The sequence below is a fragment of the Hypanus sabinus genome, chromosome 7 (assembly GCF_030144855.1).
Source record: "Hypanus sabinus isolate sHypSab1 chromosome 7, sHypSab1.hap1, whole genome shotgun sequence".
Lineage (NCBI taxonomy): Eukaryota > Metazoa > Chordata > Chondrichthyes > Myliobatiformes > Dasyatidae > Hypanus > Hypanus sabinus.
Genome location: NC_082712.1, coordinates 93,364,821 through 93,387,869, shown reverse-complemented (window position 1 = coordinate 93,387,869; position 23,049 = coordinate 93,364,821). Strand labels below are relative to the sequence as shown.

At 49.3% G+C, this 23,049-nt stretch overlaps 1 protein-coding gene across 2 annotated transcripts in view; it reads right to left on the bottom strand.

Annotated features, from left to right (window-relative positions):
• Nucleotides 1–1,144: 1,144 nt before the first annotated feature.
• Nucleotides 1,145–23,049, bottom strand: part of wrap53 (WD repeat containing, antisense to TP53) — a 44,339-nt gene continuing 22,434 nt past the window's right edge. For both annotated transcript variants that reach the window (XM_059975219.1, XM_059975220.1), the window contains exons 5-12: nt 17,788–17,896; nt 15,645–15,733; nt 13,757–13,847; nt 10,157–10,289; nt 8,582–8,790; nt 6,581–6,684; nt 3,287–3,421; nt 1,145–1,754 (exon numbers count right to left, since the gene is read on the bottom strand). In XM_059975219.1, coding sequence (XP_059831202.1) covers nt 1,547–1,754; nt 3,287–3,421; nt 6,581–6,684; nt 8,582–8,790; nt 10,157–10,289; nt 13,757–13,847; nt 15,645–15,733; nt 17,788–17,896 — 1,078 coding nt within the window. In that variant the 3' untranslated portion in view covers nt 1,145–1,546. The remainder of the gene's footprint in view (nt 1,755–3,286; nt 3,422–6,580; nt 6,685–8,581; nt 8,791–10,156; nt 10,290–13,756; nt 13,848–15,644; nt 15,734–17,787; nt 17,897–23,049) is intronic.

Sequence of the window (23,049 nt, the reverse complement as noted above, 5' to 3'; positions counted from 1 at the left end):
AAGGAGGAATCATAGGAGACAGTGGGCCATGGGAGAAAGGGGAAGAGGAGGGGAACCAGAGGGAGGTGATGGCAGGTGAGAGGGGAGCCAGAATGGGGAATGGGAAAAGAGAAAAGGGGTAAGGTGGGAGAAGTTACCTGAAATTAGGTAACTTGATGGGCCACCCAGATGGAATATGAGGTGTTCCTCCTCCAACCAGAGTGTAGCCACATTGTGACAACGAAGGACTGACATGTTGGAATGGGAAGTCAGATTAAAATGGGTGTGGTGTGGCGGTCTGACTCGATGTTACTCAGTGCATGAATTTTACAGGCAATATAACATCTGAAGTGGATGAAAATTCAACCAGGCTGATTGACAGGCTATCTACTAAACTATCTTCAACCTTTAAGTGGTAACAGTGTGTCGAAAGGACGGCTGGTTCTCGTCAGGGGGAAAATAAACGCGCAACTGGCCATGATTTTACATACATATATATATTTTTATTGGCAACATACAAAACTGTACAAAAGAGTTTTGACATTCCCTGGCAGTAAAGATCTGTCACAAAGGTGTCACGGGTGCTCCCGGATCAATCACTCTATTACACGAGGTGAGGCCCCTCCACCCAGAGCCACTGTCAGGGGTGAAAGACCGTTTGGGGCTGGTAAGACATAGGCCTGTGAAATAGTCCATCTGCGATCGATTAGTACCTGGCTTTGCAACCACACTGGGGCAAGGATAAATGAGATTAAATGACCGCTGAATGGCTCTAGTTCTGCCCCCACTTGGCAACACAGATAAAAAGTCCCCCATCTGCGATCGATTAGTACCTGGCTTTGCAACCACACTGGGGCAAGGATAAATGGGACTAAATGACCGCTGAACGGCTCTCGTTCTGCCCCCACTCAGTAACAGAGATAAAAAGAATTGATGCGCAGTCTGGCGAAGAACAGGTGACTTATGGACACCCCCTTCTGCTAGAGGGACACCTTGTTCCATGAGGGTGCCAACCTTGTTAAAGCAAATGTAAACAGAAGGAAAGGTTTTGCAAAGTTTACTTAAAACGTTCCAGCAGTGCTTTGGTGAAAGGGTCACTTGTGAGATAAACCATTCACCCATGGACAAGCGAGGGAACAAGTAGAAACCTTTCAATGCTTGGAGAGGTTTTGCTGGGGTGGGGGTGGGTAAGGGGGAGAAGGGGATCCTTTCACTAGAATAGATCCTGATTCAGTCCGAGTGGGGAAGCACGTGGAACTCCCACAGTGAGATGACCGGGGAGGCTGGAAAAATGGGGTGCGGGTGAGGGTAAGGTTAAGGATACATAACAATATACAGACACTGGTACATGGAGCATCATGCAAAATCCCACTAACTCAACGTGCCAGGGAGAAATGGTCAGTTAGACGTTTCTGGACCAGATGAAGATGCCTGCTGTTCACATTTCTCTCAATAGATGCTGCCTGTCCGGGGAGGTGGGGAGGTGGGTAGGACGGGAGAGAGAGGGGAGGACAGGGAAGGGGGGGCTGGGTAGGATGGGGAGGGAGGGGCAGTAACGGACTTGGTGTCACTGCATGTCCAGCACAGAAGTCTCGGGCTGCAAGCCGCTCCTGTTGCCTCCCGCAGCCGAGCACAGCCACAGCTTGATGCAGTTCTCGGCCCTGGTGTAACGGTGGGTCATCAGGACTCCGTCGCCTTCATCTTCACTTTCCGTTGGCTCTGGGAACTTGCGCTGGCCCGAGGCCGTGGCCAACAAGGGCAGGTAGGGGTGAAAGCTGTGGCGGGGGTTGGGGGGGCGGATTCAGAGGGCTTCAGTCAGCTTAATATACCAACTATCAAGTGCATTTATGTGGTGCCCAAATCATCCCCAGCTGCATCACCGATGTTTTGGCAGCACGACAGTGGGGGAGGTGATCGGGCAGAGTGAAGCTCAGGCAGGTTAAACTGCAGACAGGACAGAAATATAGAGGGCTCAAGGTGATTACAGAAATGGGGGCAGGTGTAGGGGCTGGAGGGAGTATAAAGACGGGAGGGGTTTACAGAGACAGGGAGAGCTGCAGGTGCCGGAGGGGATTACAAGAGATGGGAAGGGGGTTATGAAATAAGGAAGGGTGTAGCGGATGGAGGGGGTTACAGAGATGGGGAGGGGTGTAGGGGCTGGAAGGGGTTATTGAGACAGGGAGGGGTGTAGGGGATTACAGAGATGTGGAGGGGTGTAGGGGCTGGAAGGGGTTACAGAGATGGGGAGGGGTGTAGGGGATGGAGGGGGTTACAGAGATGTGGAGGGGTGTAGGGGCTGGAGGGGGATACAGAGATGGGGAGGGGTGTAGGGGATGGAGGGGTTACAGAGACAGGGAGGGGTGTAGGGGATGGAGGGGGTTACAGAGATGTGGAGGGGTGTAGGGGCTGGAGGGGGATACAGAGATGGGGAGGGGTGTAGGGGATGGAGGGGTTACAGAGACAGGGAGGGGTGTAGGGGATGGAGGGGGTTACAGAGATGTGGAGGGGTGTAGGGGCTGGAGGGGGATACAGAGATGGGGAGGGGTGTAGGGGATGGAGGGGTTACAGAGACAGGGAGGGGTGTAGGGGATGGAGGGGGTTACAGAGACAGGGAGGGGTGTAGGGGCTGGAGAGGGTTACAGAGACAGGAAGAGGTGCAGGGGTCAGTGGGGGGTACAGAGACAGGGAGGGATGTAGGGTGTAGTCTGAAATGCCAGATTAGTTTTTCTCATCAGAGACTGGGAAGATGGTGACAGATGAAACAGGAGGAGAGTCCTGGGTCGGCATTTGCGCAAGGTATAAGATGGCCAAGGAGTTGGATCTGTGTACTGGTGGGTTTTGATGTAGGGGGTAAGGACAGTTGGTGAAGGTGCCAGGAGCGGTGAGTGAAGTTTTGTGGTGCGATGCCTCAGGAATGGAGGTAGTGTGTCCGGGGTTCACTGGGGATCAAAAATGGCCTGTGAACGACCTCAGGTCTCTGAACCCACCTCACATTGGAAAATACCCTTCCCTGCTTCTTTCACACGTTTGTGATAATGTGCCTCTCCCTCCACCACCAACCTCCTGTCCATCTACCCCATCCCCACTGTCCACTCCAATCTTTTCTCTCAGCCTCTCCACCCTCCCCAATCTCTCCTCACTCACTGTATTCTTCAATGACTCTCTATCTACAATCTTTCTTCTACACACGATCTCTGACGATTTCCCCAATAAACCCTCCCATTTTTCCTGTTTCCAAGTACATTGTCCTCAGTACTGCAACGTCACCCCCATCCCTGGTTGGTGCTGGTGTCAGTGTCGGACTCACCCAACCCCGTTCACACAGTCTTGCTGTGTGTGGAACTGCAGGACTGGGTCGAGCACAGAGCCGTCTGGCGGCTGTGTGGCATCCCACACGGAAACCGAACCCTCCGTGTTGCCACTGACGATGTAGCGGCCGTAACTGCAGAGAGACCAAGATTTTCCAGATTAGATTGGCTTTCTCTGTCGCAAGTACACAAAGACAAACAGTGAAAAGCATTGTGTGCGTCAACGACCAACTCAGTTCGAAGATATGCTGGAGGCAGCCCACAGGAGTCACCGTGCTTCTGGCCCCATCATTCCATGTCCTCAGCTTACTATCCCTAACCCTCACCCGTAACGCGAGAGTCACAGGGTGGACGTACTAACTCCTTATGGACAGCAGTGGAAACTGAATCTACACTGTTGGTCAAACACGAGGAAATCTGCAGATGCTGGAAATTCAAACAACACAAAATGCTGGTGGAACACAGCAGGCCAGGCAGCTGGGAGAAGCACTGTTGACGTTTCGGGCCGAGACCCTTCCTCAGGACTAACTGAAAGGAAAGATACTCAGAGGAATTGTGAGAAGGGGTTAGCATTTTTGCAAGAGGCAGGGTGGGAAGAGGAATAGTCCAGGTAGCTGTGAGAGTCTGTAGGCTTATAGTAGATCCGTCTCCGCCGCATCTGCTCTCAGGATGAGGCTTTTCATTCCAGGACGAAGGAGATGTCTTCCTTTTTTAAACAAAGGGGCTTCCCTTCGTCCACCATCAACTCTGCTCTCAAACGCATCTCTCCCATTTCCCGCACATCTACCCTCACCCCATCCGCCTGCCACCCCACTCGGGATAGGGTTCCCCTTGTCCTCACCTACCACCCCACCAGCCTCCAGGTCCAACGTAGAATTTTCTGTAACTTCCGCCACCTCCAACAGGATCCCACTACCAAGCACATCTTTCCCTTCCCCCCTTTCTGCTTTCCACAGGGATCGCTCCCTACACGACTCCCATGTCCACTCGTCCCCCCCATCCCTTTCCACCGATCTCCCTCCTGGCACTTATTCTTGTAAGCGGAACAAGTGCTACACCTGCCCTTACACTTCCTCCCTCACCACCATTCAGGGCCCCAGACAGTCCTTCCAGGTGAGGCAACACTTCACCTGTGAGTCGGCTGGTGTGGTATACTGCGTCCGGTGCTCCCGGTGTGGCCTTTTATATATCGGTGAGACGCGACGCAGACTGGGAGACCGTTTCGCTGAACACCTAAGCTCTGTCCGCCAGAGAAAGCAGGATCTCCCAGTGGCCACACATTTTAATTCCATGTCCCATTCCCATTCTGATATGTCTATCCATGGCCTCCTCTACTGTCAAGATGAAACCACACTCAGGTTGGAGGAACAACACCTTATATTCCAGTTGGGTAGCCTCCAACCTGATGGCATGAACATTGACTTCTCTAACTTCCGTTAATGCCTATCCTCCCCTTCTTACCCCATCCTGATATAGTTTTCTCCCCCCCTTTTTTTCCTTCTTTCTGCCTATCACTCCTTGCCTGTTCTCCATCTCCCTCTGGTGCACCCCTCCCCCTTTCTTTCTCCCGAGGCCTCCTGTCCCATGACAGGTGTCCCTTCTCCAGCTCTGTATCACTTTCGCCAATCACCTTTCCAGCTCTCAGCTTCATCCCTCCCCCTCCGGTCTTCTCCTATCATTTCGCATTTCCCTCTCCCCCCACTACTTTCAAATCTCTTAGTATCTTTCCTTTCAGTTAGTCCTGACGAAGGGTCTCTGCCCGAAATGTCAACAGTGCTTCTCCCTATAGATCCTGCCCAGCCTGCTGTGTTCCACCAGCATTTTGTGTCTGTTGGTGCTGGAAAGCATTGCACTAACCGTAAAGTTACCATGCCACCTATTAGGCAGAGGCTGGAACCTTGTTTCGCAGTAGCAGACTCTGAAGATGTTGAACTCTTTAATGCAGGTGTGGAAGTGAAGCATACAGTGACCACACTGCCTCTGGTCAGGGGGCTGACCAGGCAATCCCTCTGTAGTCATACATGGCCACCTGGTTACAAACCGGCTGGGAACTTACTCAGTGTCGGAACAAACCAGAAAGGCCTCCTATGAAGCAAGTCTAATTTTATATTCAGAATTTGTTTTATGATATGGTCCTCCACTCCCTCTCTTCTGCTGGGAGATGTCTCTCCCCCCACCAGCCCTGGGGACTGTTGTAGATGACAGGGACCTAGGGGTACAAGCGCAGAGTCCCCAGGAAGTGGGAAACTCGAGGGGACTGAGTTGTGACACACTTGTCTTCATCGGTCAGGGCTGTTGGATTTGTAGGGGTTCCCAACCTGGGGTCCACAGACCCCTCAGTTAATGGTAGCGGGTCCATCACATAAAAAAGGGTTGTGAAGCCCTGAATTTGACAGTAGAGTCATCATTTTCCTTGTAAAGGAAAGGTCAAAGGGTAGTGGTCAGACCAAGAGTGGTTCACTGGTCCTCCAGGTTCGGGGGTTCAGCTCAGGGCTAACAACCCTGACTAGTAAAACAAAATTTGTACAGAAACAGCAATGAAAAAGTCTTCTACATCTGAGTGCAATGGTATTCCCCAGTCTCCAACCAGGACTGGTGTGACTGACAGTAGTGCAAGCTGAGAGGAAGCCCTGAACACTGCCGGAGATGGAGGACCTTCATTGTTGCCCTAAACGCCAGGAGTAAGTAAATAAGCTTCCCTATGCTTGCTTATAATCTTTATATAATCAACATTATGCATGTAATTGTTCAGTGAAATTTCCAGTAATTGTGGTATAGCTGTGTGTATTTTCTGTGGCAGGTGTCACACCACTCGAATGTGGCTACATCACAGGTTATTTAGTTATTTACTTGTTTAGAGAGACAGCTCGGTAACAAGCCCTTCTGGTCCAATGAGTCCCCACCTCCCAATTGATCTGATAACCTGAATGCTGGAGAAAACCCACGGGGTAACAGGGAGAACATACAGACCCCTTACAGACAGTTCAGTAACAGGCCCTTCCAGTCCAATGAGTCCCCACCTCCCATTTACACCCAATTAACCTGTCAACCTGCACGTCTTTGGAAACCTAAGCGGTCACGGGGAGAACGTACAGACAGCAGTGGGAATTAAATTCCTGTTGCTCACACTGTAATAGTGTTACACTAACTGCTGCACTACTATCAGTGATTCTGTGATCTTTTTACACGAGGTTGTTTGCTGATGTTCACGAAGATGTCACGTGATCATTGCAGCGTCAACTGCTGTCGATGCCTGAGCCACTCAAGTGGAGAAGTGTCGAAGGTATACTCACAGCTCCACGTCGAAGTACATTCGCTGGTTAGTGGTTGCTGAGCGCAACATGGAGAACAGCACTTTCCCAGGCTGTCGGATGTCCCAGCACAGGATTTCTGGATCCTTGGAGAAAGCACACCATTAGACAGAATCAAGCCATGGGAAAAGGTAGACGAGAGGCACCTGAGGTTTACGATTAGCCGGGGGCTGGGGAGCAAGAGAGACATAGGAGACTACACACGCTGGGAGCAACCCACAAAATGCTGGATGAACTCAGCGGGTCGGGCAACATCTGTGGAGGGAAATGGACAGTCAATGGTTCGGGTCAGGAAACCTATCTTCACATGAAGTGCCTCAACCCAAAACACCAACTGCCCGTTCCCCTCCAGACTGTGGATCTTACAATCAGGGTAAGATTGTCCTGAAGAAGGGTCTCTCTCCCCACCCCCTGAAACATCGACTCTTTATTCCCTTCCACTGATGCTGCTTGACCTGCTGAGTTCCTCCAGCATTTTGTATGTGTTACTCAAGATGAGATTATATTAATTCATCACATGTACATCGAAAAGCACAGTGAAATGTGGTGTTTGCATCAATGACCCACACGGTCTGGCATACCTACCACTTACTAACCCTAACCTGTACGTCTTTGGAATACAGGAGGAAACCAGAGCACCCAGAGGAAATGCATGCAGTCACAGGGAGAAGGTTCTACACAGAGTGGCGGGAATTGAACCGATTGATATATGCAACTGGCGCTGTAAAGGGTTACACTAACCACTACAATATGGTGCCACCCAACCCAACTGCGTTAGGACAGTAGTGAAATCTACCTGCGGCTTAAAGCTGCCCAGGCGCCTCTGCTTCACAGTGTAGGGAGCATTGTCCATTGTCTCAATGCTGGATCTTTGAGAAACTTGTTCCATTTCTTGGCGCTCTCTTTCAAGCCATCATTCGCTTCTGGACTGTCCTGTTTTATTGTCCTTTCAGGTAGATTAGACACCACAGAGCAGGTCTCAACAACGCCCCCAACGATTTTACCAATTAAGTTCACTCTACCTGCTTACGCTACCCATCATGCTCCTTGCACCTTATTGTATGCCTATCCTGCACTTCATATGCAGCTGTAACAAGATATTGGTATTAGCCTACTGTTGTCATATGAACTGAACGTTTTGTCATACATCCTGCTGCATCCAGGTGCTCCAGTTTTCCCCCAGAAGTCCAAGAATGGTTAATTGGTCATTGTAAATTGTTCTGTGATTAGGCTAGAATTAAATTGGGGGATTACTGGGCAGTGTGGCTCATCGGCCAGAAGGGCCTATTCCACACTATATCTTACCTCAGTTCATTCAGTCCAAATCATTACTAGATGCATTGTGGTAAAACAGCAATGCAGAATAAAGTGTAAAAGCTACCGAAAAGTGCAGTGCTGGTAAACGATGCTGGTAAGCAAGGTCACGATGAGGTAGAATGTGAGGTCAAAAGCCTCTCTTGACGTACAAGAGGTCCTTTCAAGAGTCTGATCAACAGTGGGATAAAAGCCTGGTGATACGAGCTTTCAGGTTTTTGTATCTTCTGCCCGATGGGAGGGGAAGGAGGGATCCTTGATTAGGCTGCTTATGCCTCCTCTTACAGCTTTCAATGGAAGTTGGATGCCTGACGTCTGTGAGTCTGGAAATCAAGGACTGAAGGCCCAGACGTCGCCTGTCCTGTGGGTTGGAGGCCTGTCTGTATGTGTGAATGTGGGTGGTTGGGTAGGAGGGTGTGAAAGGGGCTTGTTTTGCTGTTGTTAGTGCTATCTTAGTGCTTTAATGTGGACCAATCCAGCACATTGTTAGGATGTGTTGGTCATTGACACAAATAATTCAGTTCACTGTGCTGTACATGTGATAACTCTGAAGCAGAATCTTGTGCTATCACAAATCACTGATATGCAAGAGAAAGTACCACTTGACATGATTCATTATTGCAGTTTAACATTCTCATACTTGTGTCCCCTCAGGAAGATTATGCTTACCTTCCGGCCCCCGGAGTACAGCAGGTTCCCGTCGGGTGAAAACACCACGTGCGTCACCCCTCCCTGGTGGCCCTGCAGGATACTCAGCACAGTCCCCTCGTCTCGGGCGTACAGCCCCACCGTCTTCGAGTAGGAGGCACAGGCGTACAGGTCCTGCTCGGGGCTGAAGGCGATGCACGAGATGATGCCCGTTTGGCCCTGCTTCTTTGCTGCAAGGGAAAGGTGCTGGTGAGGAGCTGGTGTAAGGGTTGCTGTCACGCTCACTGCATTCTGCCAGAGGAATCATCCGGGTTTTATTCGGTCTTACTGTGAGCCAGCTTCGCTTGAGCCAATAAAATGAAGCGAGGTTTAAGTGGAGCAGCCATTGATGGAGTGGGCAGTGTTAGAGTGAGCAACTGAGACTGGCTCAAGAGGCAGGGACTACTTTGGGAATAAAAGCAGGATTGTTAACAATCCTGTAATAATTATCAAAATAAGTATTTAATTAATCCTGTTTTACTGTTGTGTCAATGGGATTTCTGCCTACGTCATGCAGGGAAGTTAAACAACTCCAATGTACAAAGGCTACAGAGAATGGCCGTACTCATCCAGTCCCATCACGGGTACAGAATCAGAATCAAGTTTATTATCACTGCTGAATATCACAAAATTTGTTGTTTTGTGGCAGCTGTACAGTGCAACACAAAAATTATTATATTTGGTTTCACACATTCAAAACATCCAAAAGGGTGGCATGGTAGCACAATGCTTTAGAGTGCAGCTGACCCCTGCCACTGCCTGTAAGGAGATTGTACGTTCTCCCCGTGAACACATGGGTTTCCTCTGGCTGCTCCTGTTTCCTCCCAAAGTGCAAAGACATATCGGATGGTAGGTTAATTAGTCAATATAAGTTGTCCTGAGATTAGGCTAGGATTAAAATCAGGGCAGCGCGGCTCGAAGGGCCTATTCCATGCTGTATCTCAGCCCCTCCTACAGCACAGCACAGGAAACACCTTCAGATTTTACGCTCATTGATCTTACAGAGGTGTAGAAAATCATGAGAGGGGCATTAGTATGGTGAATACCAAGTAAAGGAAATAAAGAAAACTAGAACAATTAAATATGAGGTGAGGGGGAAGGATTTAAAGCGACTCAAGGAGCAATTTCTTCAGCCAAGGGCTGGTCCCTAACTGGAATGAGCTTCCAGAGGAAGTGGTTGAGGGTAGGTATAATAACACATTTAAGATATGTTTGATGTTCAGATAGGAAAGGTTAAGAAGGATATGGGTCAAATATGAATGAGTGGGCATCTCGGTCAGCATGGGCCATCTGGGCTGGTGGGGGTGTGGGTGTGGGGCTGTTTCCATGCCGTCTCACTCTACATCTCCAGAGAGGGACGTGACTTCTAACTTCCAACTGTGAGGAATGGTCCAAGGGTATTACATACGGCGGGCATGCAGAACTGTGCAGCAATATGGTTTTAAACCTCCTACCAGAGGGGCAGGAAGATGCCAAAGAACGAACAGCATTATATAAAATAAAACCGCATCCGCACTCCCTTTATATCCGATAAATGTAGAGATCCCAATAACATACTCATGGTCGGCCTCTTCTCACATTCCCGGCCTGGGCGAGAAGTCTCAAAGATCCGCACCATCTTGTCGAAGCCACAGTAGAGCTGTGAGCCGTCGGGTGTGAAGCAGAGGGAGTGAGCAGCTGTCAGCTCATCCTGCAAACAGGGAACAGGCACTGAACGTACACTGGAGAATGGATACTCTGCAGCAGTCAAGTTATCAGTCCTACAACCCCCGAGATCACCTCCCTCCCTCCAACCCCCAAGATCACCTCCCTCCCCACAACCCCGAGATCACCTCCCTCCCTCCAACCCCCGAGATCACCTCCCTCCCTCCAACCCCGAGATCACCTCCATCCCTCCAACCCCCGAGATCACCTCCCTTCCCACAACCCCGCGATCACCTCCCTCCCTCCAACCCTGAGATCACCTCCCTCCCTCCAACCCCGAGATCACCTCCCTCCCTCCAACCCCCAAGATCACCTCCCTCCCCACAACCCCGAGATCACCTCCCTCCCTCCAACCCCCGAGATCACCTCCCTCCCTCCAACCCCGAGATCACCTCCATCCCTCCAACCCCGAGATCACCTCCATCCCTCCAACCCCGAGATCACCTCCCTTCCCACAACCCCGAGATCACCTCCCTCCCTCCAACCCTGAGATCACCTCCCTCCCTCCAACCCCCAAGATCACCTCCCTCCCCACAACCCCGAGATCACCTCCCTCCCCACAACCCCGAGATCACCTCCCTCCCTCCAACCCCGAGATCACCTCCCTCCCTCCAACCCCCAAGATCACCTCCCTCCCCACAACCCCGAGATCACCTCCCTCCCTCCAACCCCCGAGATCACCTCCCTCCCTCCAACCCCCGAGATCACCTCCCTCCCTCCAACCCCCGAGATCACCTCCCTCCCTCCAACCCCGAGATCACCTCCCTCCCTCCAACCCCCGAGATCACCTCCCTCCCTCCAACCCCGAGATCACCTCCCTCCCTCCAACCCCCGAGATCACCTCCCTCCCTCCAACCCCCGAGATCACCTCCCTCCCTCCAACCCCCAAGATCACCTCCCTCCCCACAACCCCGAGATCACCTCCCTCCCTCCAACCCCCGAGATCACCTCCCTCCCTCCAACCCCGAGATCACCTCCATCCCTCCAACCCCCGAGATCACCTCCCTTCCCACAACCCCGCGATCACCTCCCTCCCTCCAACCCTGAGATCACCTCCCTCCCTCCAACCCCCGAGAACACCTCCCTCCCTCCAACCCCACAACCCCGAGATCACCTCCCTCCCAACCCCGAGATCACCTCCCTCCCTCCAACCCCGAGATCACCTCCCTCCCTCCAACCCGAGATCACCTCCCTCCCTCCAACCCGAGATCACCTCCCTCACTCCAACCCCACAACCCCGAGATCACCTCCCTCCCTCCAACCCCCGAGATCACCTCCCTCCCCAGAACCCCGAATTAACCTCCCTCCCTCCAACCCCGAGATCACCTCCCTCCCCACAACCCCGAGATCACCTCCCTCCCTCCAACCCCCGAGATCACCTCCCTCCCTCCAACCCCCGAGATCACCTCCCTCCCTCCAACCCCCGAGATCACCTCCCTCCTCCAACCCCCGAGATCATCTCCCTCCCCACAACCCCGAGATCACCTCCCTCCCTCCAACCCCGAGATCACCTCCCTCCCTCCAACCCCCGAGATCACCTCCCTTCACACAACCCCGAGATCACATCCCTCCCTCCAACCCCTAGATCACCTCCCTCCCACTCCGAGATCACCTCCCTCCCTCCAACCCCCGAGATCAACTCCCTCCCTCCAACCCCACAACCCTGAGATCACCTCCCTCCCCACAACCCCGAGATCACATCCCTCCCTCCCACCCCGAGATCACCTCCCTCCCTCCCACCCCGAGATCACCTCCCTCCCCACAACCGAGATCACATCCCTCCCCCCAACCCCGAGATCACCTCCCTCGCTCCAACCCCGAGATCACCTCCCTCCCTCCCACCCCGAGATCACCTCCCTTCCCACAACCCTGAGATCACATCCCTCCCTCCAACCCCGAGATCACCTCCCTCCCTACAATCCTCTGAGAACTGCACCCTCCCACAACCCCGAGATCACACCCCCCCCATACATCTCGGAGATCTTTACTCTCCCACAACCCTGAGATCAGCTCCCTGCCTACAACAACTCCCAGATCTCCACCATACTTACAAACCTGAGATCTCCAACATCATTACCCCTGTAACCTTCTGAAATCCTCTGAAATCTTCATGCTCCCTACAACCGTCTGAGATCAAAATCCACTCCAGAACCTTCGGGGATCACCATCCTCCCTACCCCTGGAATCCCAGATCTCCACTGTCCTTACAGCCCTGAGAACTGCATTCCCCCTAACCTAACCTGGTGCACCCTCCACGATCACCCCCCTGACTTCTGCAACCTCCCCTATCCTCTTAGCCCTGAGCTGAGCCTGCTGATGTTATATGAATTAACACCACTCTGTTTTGCGTGACAGTACAGCAGCCAGAGATCTGGCTGACATCTTCCTCATGCAGAACTTACCCACTCTCCCTCAGAGAGGCTAATGTCAGAGATGGACAGCACAGAGACAGGCCCTTCAGCCCATTAGTCTGTGCAAACCCAATTACCCTACATTCTCATCACCTCTCTTGTCCACAGAACTACCGCTCACTGACTAGGTGGAATTACTGCAGCCAGTTTTGGAAAGTGGGATGAATGGAGCACCCCGGGGTATACCCAGGCAGTCACAGGATGAATGCAAACTCCACACCGACAGTGCCTGAAGTCGAGATAGACCCAGTCTCCCATAGGGTAAGGGAGCTGCTCCACAAGGTGTGCTGTAAATAATTGCTATTTCTCTGCAGCACGGTCCAATGCCAAATGACTAGCAGCAATGGCAGCTTGCCTGCACTCCCCACTCCACAATAAGACCAAGTAAAGGTCATGACAGGAAGGCAAGAGGATGGGGTTGAGGGGAAAAGTAAATCAGCCATAATCAAACGGCGCAGCAGACTCTATGGGCCAAATGGGCTAATTCTGCTCCTCGGTCTTATACACTTATCATCTAACAAGACACAGCAACAGAGTTAGGTCATTCGGCCCATCGATCTATTCCGCCATTTAATCAAGGCTGATTTTTTATTCCTTTCAACCCCATTCTCCTGCCTTCTCCCCATAAGTGTTGATTCCCCCTACCAATCAAGAACTTATCAATGTTTGCTTTAAGTAGACTCAATAATGTGGCCTCCACAGCTCTCTGTGGCAATGAATTCCACAGATTCATCGGCCTCTGGCTAAAGAAATTCCCCCTCATCTCTGTTCAAAAGGGGCATCCTTCTATTCTGAGGCTGTGCCCTCTGGCCCTAGACTTCCACACCACTGGAAACATCCTCAGCACATCCACTCTATCCAGGCCTTTCAATATTTGGTAGATTTCACTGAGATCTCTCCCCTCCCCCACACAATTCTTCAAAACCCAAAGTCATCAAGGTACCACATACCCAGAACAGAGGCATGGTCCCAGAAATGTTAACACCACACACCAGATTGGATGCCCCACTGGGTTAAACCCCACGGGCTGCTGGGGACTTACCAAGTGGTTGTACGGCCGGAAGGTGGCCCGCAGGTCTCCATAGAAGGCGTCCCAGATGTGGATGGGATTCTCACGGCTGCTGCTGGCCAGGCTGTGAAGGGAACGGTGGTGCCAGTGTTTAAAGACTGAACCCTTATAAGCATAGTACACACACTGGTGGGTGGAGGTTAGGAGAATAAGCAACCTCGGAAATGCACAATCAAATGGGCAGATGAAGTGTTGGTGCAAGTGTGCAATACTCTCTTTCACTGACCGAGGTGGAAAGAAGCAGGCATTTCCTGCTCAGTTCGTACACCAGCAGTTATGGTCACCAGTCTACAGTAAGGACATGGCAGTGGACATGTACATCAAAACATAGAGAGAAATGTATTATTCCCATCAACAACCAACATAGGTGATGGGGGCAAAGTGTCAGCATGCTTCCGCTGCCAACACAGCCTGCCCACTAACTCACTAAGCCTTTAACGTGGAAGGAAACTCCAGTGAAAATCCAAGCAGTCACAGGGAGAACATACAAAGTCCTTACAGACAGCTGGCGTCGGAAAGCGTTATGCTAACCGCCACGCTATCATGTGCGGTTTATGAGGATGTTTATTGGGATCTTACTTCTGGCTGGGTGAGATGGCACTTGGAGTTTCATGCAACAGTTTTGATCCCCCGTTACAGGAAAGTGCACAGACGACTTATGAGGAAGTTGCTAGGACTCAAGTACATGAGTTATAAGGAGAGGTTACCAAGGCTAGATCTTTATTCCCTGGAATGTAGGAGATTGAAGGGTGGACTTACCACTCGTTCACTATGTGCCACATTGTATGACGTGGGCGATCATGGTCTTTCCATGACCAGGATTGTTCTTGGCAAATTTTAGCTAAGACACCTGCTTAGCCCTCATCAGGGTCACGCGAAACCATGGGAGCAGGTGGTGGGTGGTCATATGAGCAGTTGGTGCACACCCCAAGTCCTGGTCATGCAATCACTGACGCCAGGCAGACAATCTCTGAAGAGTATTGATAATGGCTGTGGTCATCTGTCTTGTAAAGACACTGTCCAAAAGGTGGTAATGACAAACCACTTCTGCAGGAAAATTCTCCAAGAACAATCATGGTCGCCATGTTGGCCCACGTCATATGACACGACACATGATGATGTGGGAGGGAAGAGTTAGACTGATCTTCTAAGTTCAGCACAACATCGTACTGTTCTATAATGGCACGGCAGAGCTCATTTCCTGAAAGAGGACTGTAGTCAAGAACTTGTTACATTTAAAATACTACCTTGAACAGCAGCTGAAGAACAGGGTTAGGGACAGGCAGCCGGGGAGTGGGTGTGACCAGAACAGGTGGGCGAGTCTAGGATTACGGGGCACAGCCTCAATACAGAGGGACGTCCATTTAGAAAGAGATGAGGAAAAATTTCTTCAACCAGAGGCTGGTGAATCTGTGGATTTCATTGCCGCAGGCAGCTGTGGAGGCCAGGGCACTGGGCACAGAGGTCGATGGGTTCTTGATTAGTCAGGACATTGAAAGGTTATGGGGAAAAGGTAGGAGAATGGAGTTTAGAGAGAAAACGATCAGCCATGATGAAATGGCGGAGAATACTTGATGGGCCAAATAGCCTAATTCTGTTCCAATGTTTTATGGTATTATGTTCCATTCCTACTGCTGCCTATAAGGAGTTTTGTGTGTTCTCTCTGTGACTGTGTGCGCTTTCTCTGGCTGGTCCGGTTTGCTCCCACATTCCAAAGACAAATGTGTTGGTAGTTTAATTGGTCACATGGGTGTAATTGGGCAGCGTGGGCTTCTTTGTCCGGGGGGAGGGGGGGGGGGGGTGCTGTTACCATGCTATATCTCTAAATAAAATAGAGAACAAGACCATGAATAAAACTTACAAGCACGTTTCGGCAGCCATGGAGGACATGAGCGGGTACCAACAATAATCATATATGGTATCTCCCTCGGACATCCGCAGTACAGGACTCTGCAAACACAGGTAGTAACAGCAAAAACCATGAATTAGACACGAGGTGGATATGGTTCTTCCTTGCTCCTAAAGCTTCAAGTTGGTGCCACCCGGAAATCTGACTGAAATGAGTGAGGGAAGAGGTAATCTGCAAAAATAATTTGCTGGGCTAATGAGTAGGGGTTGATGGAACCAATCAGATAACGCTTCAAAGAGCCATCACAAGCCTTATGGGCTGAACGAGCTGGATTTGCATCTTGAAGCAGTTTCTGCAGAATGAAACATCTTTGGGCACATTAGGGAGTGTTCTGGAGTTACATGAATATAGCAGGCAATAATTTAAACAAGAACCAGACTTCAGTTCTTCTTCGAAATTGCAAGCAGTCTGAAGTTAAAGGGACAGCTTTACAAAGAGGGGTGTCTATAAAAGCACAGCTGGGAAGATGGCTGTTAAGAAAGATGGTTTACAAAGTGAATGTATGAGACATTCTCATATGCATCAGCGAAATGTAAAACATTGGGGTCGTGTTAACTGGCTTGAATCAAACCAAGCAACACTGGCTGAGTTACTTACACCATTGTGACGAGTTCAAGCCGGAGACAAGACAGATGTTGTCACTTAGCTCATCTAAAATGGTCACAGGTATAACTGGTGGAATTGTTGTACACTCAGAGTTTGTCCTGACAACATTAATTTTGGGTGTCTGAGATCTCTGCCCCCAGAAGCTTTTTAAAGTTTTCAATTTTTTAAAATTTATCGATTAATTGAGATACAGCATAGAATACTTTCCTGGCCCTTTGATCTGCATGGCCCAGCAATCACCTGATTGAACCCTAGCCTAATCACGGGACAATGTACAATGACCAATTAACCTACCAACTGGTACATTTTTGGACTGTGAGAAGAAACCCACAAGTCACAGGGAGAGTGTACAATTCCTTAAAGGCAGCAGCAGGAATTGAAATCAGGTTGCTGATATGGTAAAATGTTGTGCTAACCACTACACTACCGTGCCACCCCTTTTAGACCATCTGTGTGAATTACTTGTCCGGAAAAGTTGTTTAACATTCAGAGGTGTCTCCAACTGTAGATATGTTCAAAGTAAATTTTATTATCAGAATACATATGTCACTACCTATAACCCTGAGATTCTTTTTCCTGTGGACATACTCAGCAAACCTATAGAACAGCAACTATAACAGGATCCAGGAAAGATCAAGTAGAGTATTGAAGACAACAAACAGTACAATTGCAAATATAAATAAATAGCAATAAGTAACAATGGCATGAAATAACAAGATAAAGTCCTTAAAGTAACATCATTGTTTTTTGGAACATCTCAACAGGTGAGAGTCATTTTCCTCTTTGGTTCAAGAGCCTGATGGTTGAGGGGTATTAACTGTTCTTGAACCTGGTGGTGCGAGTTCTGGGGCTCTTGTACCCTCTACCTGATGGCAACAGCGAGAAAAGAGCATGGCCTGGGTGGCGAGGATCTTTGATGATGCATGCTACTTTCCTACGACAGTGCTTCATGTAGATGTGCTCAATGATTGGGAGAGCTTTACCCATGGTGGACTGGGTCAAATCCACCCTCCTTTGTTGGATTTTCCATTCAAAGGCAGATGGAACTTTTAGAAAGGAATGTCACCCCAAAATAAACAATATTCTTGCAGCTATTGAATTGTATTGAATCATCTAATGTTACTTTTGATTTTAATAATATGAAAATGTGATATACTTTTGGGTTTTTGAGACTCAATGCTGAGGATTTCCAGAAGAATAGCTGCTTGCCGTGATGAATAAAGACTTTTATGTATATCACCAGCCTCAGTGTCTCTCCTGTGACTTTGATCACAGTCACAAGTTGAATGGGCTGGATTTGCATCCTGCAGCAGTTCCTGCAGAGTGAAATGTCCCAAGGCACAGGAGGGCGATAAGACCACATTCTCCACTAACCTAGTGAGGAGTTATGCGCAGTCAAACAGGTGGATCTCGGGGAGTGTCCCACGGAGGTTTTGACCAATGATGGAGTGACTCAGTGGAGGGGAAAGCGAGAGAAAGGGAAACGTACCATTTCAGGCAGGACGCTCCACGTCATCTCGTACAGCTCAGTGGGGAGGTTGAAGATTCTCAGCACGTTGTCAGCGCTGTTGGTCAGAATGCAAGAACCATCCGGGGCCCTAAGGACAAGAGAACATGGTCAGTAACAGAGGCTTCCACTTACCCCGGTTAGGCAGAACAGCCCCACACCAAGCTGCAGGAATTCAAGTGTGGTCCACTCGGGGTAAAACTGGGCTGAGAGAAATCAACACTCCTCTCCAATTCCAACCTCACCCCATCCGAATGCTCTGCTCTCCACTCCCTCTGCACCAATCCTAACCTCACCATCAAACCCGCAGATGAGGGGGGGTGCTACAGTAGCCTGGCAGACTGCCCTCTACCTTGCTGAGGCCCAGTGACAACTCAGACACCTCCTCTTACTTACCCCTCAAACAGAAACCCACTAAAGGGCACCAGGCCATTGTTTCCCACACCATCACTGACCTATTAGCTGTGGGGATCCCATCCACCGCCACCAAACTCATAGTTCCCGCATCCCACACCTCCCATTTCTACCGCCTACCCAAGATCCAAACCCGCTTATCCAGGTAAACCCATTATTTCAGCTTGTTCCTGCCCCACTGAACTTATATCTGCGTACCTCAACTCTGTTTTATCCCCCATAGTTCAGTCCCTTACTACCTACATCCATGACACTTCACACACTATGGATCTTTTCAAAGATTTCAAGTTCCCTGGCTCCCATCATCTTACTTCCACTAAGGATGTCCAGTCCCTATACACCTCCATCCCCCATCAGGAAGGCCTCAAAGTTTCTTTCTGGACACCAGACCTAACCAGCAACCCTCTACCACCACTCTCCTCCATCAGCTTAATTTGTCCTCACTCTAAATAATTTCTCCTTTGACTCCTCCACTTCCTTCAAACTAAAGGTGTAGCCACAGGCACTTGCATTGGCCCCAGCCATGCCTGCCTTTTTCTTGGCTACGTGGAACAGATCATGTTCTAAGCCTACACTGGCGACTGTCCCTCACTTTTCCTACACTAAATTGACGACTACATTGGTGCTGCTTCCTGAACCCACGTTGAGCTCATTAAATTTGCCTCCAAATTCCACCCTGCCCTCAAATTTACCTGGTCCATTTCCTACATCTCCCTCCCCTTTCTCAATCTGTCTCTATCTATTGATGTCCATTATAAACCCACAGACTCTCCCAGCTACCTCCACTATACCTCCTCCCGCCCTGTAACTTGTAAAAAAAACTCCACACCCTTCTCTCAATTCCTCCATTTCTGCTGCATCACCCTCAGGATGAGGCTTTTCATTCCAAAATGAAAGAGATGTCCTTTTTCAAAGAGCTTCCCTTCCTCCACCAACACTGTCCTCAACTGCATCACTTCTACTTCACACACATCTGCTCTTACCCCATCCTCCCGTCACCCTACCAGGGATGGGCTTCCTCTTGTCCTCACCTACCACACTACCAGCCTCCGAGACCAGCACATAATTCTCCGAAACTTCCGCCACCTCCAATGGGATCCCACCACCAAGCACATCTTCCACCCACCTCCCATCTTCTTCCCACAGGGATCACTCCCTATGTGACTCCCTTGTCCATTCATCGCTCCTCACTGATCTCCCTCCTGGCACTTCTCCTTGCAAGCGGAACAAGTGCTACAGCTGCCCCTACACCTCCTCTCTCACTACCATTCAGGGTCCCAAACAGTCCTTCCAGGTGAGACGACACTTCACCTGTGAGCCAGTTGGGGTTATTTATTGTATCATGTTCCCAGTGAGACCTGATGTAGACTGTGAGACCATTTCACCGAGCACTCCCAGTGACCACCTATTTTAATTTTACTTCCCAGTCCAATATGTCAATCCTTGGTTTGAGGCTATACTCAGGTTGGAGGAACAACAGTTTATTTTCTGTCTGGGCAGCCTCCAGCCTGATGGCATGAACATCAATTTCTCAAACTTCCATTCACCAGTCCCTGTTCCCCCTTTCCCTCTCTTACCTTATCTCCTTGCCTGCCCATCATCTCCCTCTGGTGCTCCTTCCCTGTTTTCTTTCTTCCATGGCCTTCTATCCCCACCTATCAGACCCCTAATACACCAGTCCTGTATCTCTTTCACCAAGCAACCTTCCCAGCTATTTACTTCAGTCCCTCCCTCTCTTTTAAATCTATTCCTCATCTTTTTTTCTCTCCAGTCCTGCCGAAGAGTCTTGGCCTGAAATGTTGACTGTACTTTTTTCCATGGATACCGCCTGGCCTGCTGAGTTCCTCCAGCATTTGTTATGTGTTGCTTGGATCTCCAGCATCCACAGATCCTTGCTTGTGAGAGAATTCTGCTTTACCAACAATGACCACTTAGAACAGGAAACAGAAAACAATGGAGATGTTCAGATCAGGCAGCACCACTCTCTGGATAACAAAATTCCTCCTCATCTCTATTGATGAACTCCAACCAGACCATTGACTTCAGAGGACAACAAAGATGGAGGTCATCGATGGCCTATGCTCCACTGGGAGCTAAGGACCCAAGTAAATAAATATTGTAATGCTGCAACAGTGATCATAAACCTGATTCTGATCAAATGATGGTCAGATTGGGCATCTTACCTGTGAACTCTATCCAATATGCTTCCCCCAATTCAGTATTATTTTTAGTTTAACCAGTAAAGTGGACCTGAGGAAAGCCTAGAACTAAAATTTGTTAAGATTTGTTGAAATCTGCTGTCGGAACTCAGCAGGTCAAACAGCATCTATGCAGAGGAATGAAGAGTCTTTGTTTTGTGCTGAGAACCTCCATCAGGACTGGAAAGGAAGGGGGAAGGGGGAAGAAGCCATGATAATGTGGCAGGGGGTGGAGGGGGAAGGAGTACAAGCTGGCAAGTGATAGGATTCGTTCCTGGTTAACTGGATAAACATTTGCTGACGTAAACTGGCCACTTTTAACCATTCTTGATAAACTATGGAGTTTCAAACTGTTTCACAGCAAATTTCGATGCTCAATTACTGAAACACTGGAACACATACACACACACACACACAGCAGAATCTGCAGATGCTGGAAATCTTGATGAACACACTCAAAGAGCTGCAGGAACTCAGCAGGTCAAGCAGCATGTATGCAGCGGAATAAACAGTTGATGCTTTGTGCTAAGGTCTGGAAAGGAAGGGGGAAGAAGCCAGAATAATATGGTGGGGTGGGGGGGTGTTGGGAGGGTGGAAGGAGTACAAGTTGGCAGGTGATAGGTGAGACCAGGTAAGGGGTGGGGTGAGGGGTGATGAAGCAAGAAGCTGGGAGGTGATAAGTGGAGGAGTAAAGTGCTGAAGGAGGAGGAATCTGATAAGAGAAGGAAGTTGACCATGGAAGCAAGGAGGAGGACATCCAGAGGGAGGACACGGACAGAAAGGGAACCAGAATGAAGAATGGAAAATGGGGGGGGGGTAAGGTAGGTGGGTGCAAGGGGATACGTGGAAGAGGTAAAAGGAGTCTGTGGGAGCTTACTGTGCATAGCAAGCTTTCACAGAGGCCATTGTAAGGAGGGGACTGAGATATGGGTACATACCTCAGTGACCACTTTATTAGGTACAGTGGCATGCAAAGGTTTGGGCACCCCCGGTCAAAATTTCTGATACTGTGAATAGCTAAGTGAGTAAAAGATGACCTGATTTCCAAAAGGCACAAAGTTAAATATGACACATTTAATATTTTAAGCAAGATTACTTTCCATCTTTTACAGTTTCAAAATAACAAAAAAGGAAAAGGGCCCAAAGCAAAAGTTTGGGCACTCTGCATGGTCAGTGACACTTGTTTGGCAAGTATCACAACTTGTTTGGTGGATTTTCGCCCATTCTTCTTTGCAAAAGGCTTCTAGTTCTGTGAGATTCTTGGGCTGTCTTGCATGCACTGCTCTTTTGAGGCTATCCACAGATTTTCAATGATGTTTAGGTCGGGAGACTGTGAGGGCCATGGTAAAACCTTCAGCTTGTGCCTCTTGAGGTAGACCATTGTAGATTTTGAGGTGTGCTTAGGACCATTATCCTGTTGTAGAAGCCATCCTCTTCATCTTCAGCTTTTTTTTTTTACAGACGGTGTGATGTTTGCTTCCAGAATTTGCTGGTATTTAATTGAATTCATTCTTCCCTCTACCAGTGAAATGTTCCCCATGCCACTGGCTGCAACACAAGCCCAATGCATGATCGGTGCTGTGCTTAGCAGTTGGAGAGGTGTGCTTTTCATGAAATTCTGCACACTTTTTTCTCCAAACATACCTTGCTCATTACGACCATTACATCGCTCTATTTTAACTTCATCAGTCCACAGGACTTGTTTCCAAAATGCATCAGGCTTGTTTAGATGTCCCTTTGCAAACTTCTGATACTGAATTTTGTGGTGAGGATGCAGGAAAGGTTTTCTTCTGATGACTCTTCCATGAAGGTCATATTTGTGCAGGTGTCGCTGCACAGTAGAACAGCGCACCACCACTCCAGAGTCTGCTAAGTCTTCCTGAAGGCCTTTTGCAGTCAACCGGGGGTTCTGATTTGCCTTTCTAGCAATCTTACAAGCAGTTCTCTCCAAAAGTTTTCTTGGTCTTCAAGACCTCAACTTGACCTCCACCGTTCCTGTTAACTGCCATTTCTTAATTACATTATGAACTGAGGAAACGGCTACCTGAAAACCCTTTGCTATCTTCTTATAGCCTTCTTCTGCTTTGTGGGCATCATTTTATTTTAATTTTCAGAGTGCTAGGCAGCTGCTTAGAGCAGCCCATGCCTGCTGATTGTTGGGACAAGGTTTGAGGAGTCAGGGTATTTATAAAGCTTTGAAATTTGCATCACCTGGCCTTTTCTAAGGATGACTGAACAAGCCATAACCCTAACAAGCTAATTAAGGTCTGAGACCTTGGTAAAAGTTATCTGAGAGCTCAAATCTCTTGGGGTGCCCAAACTTTTGCATGGTGCTCCTTTCCTTTTTTTCCACTTTAAAATTGTACAAAACAAAAAAAAATACACTAATCTTGTGTAAAATATTGAAAAGAATGCTTCATCTTTAACTTTATGACTTCTGGCAGTCAGTTCATCTTCTACTCACTTAACTATTTACAGTAACAGAAATTTTGACCAGGGGTGCCCAAACTGTTGCATGCCACTGGACAGGAGTGTAACCTGGTGTGGTCTTCTGTTGCTGTAGCCCATCCACCTCAGGGGTCAACGTGTTGTGTTGTTACATGTGGTTGTCTGAGTTACTGTCGCCTTCCTG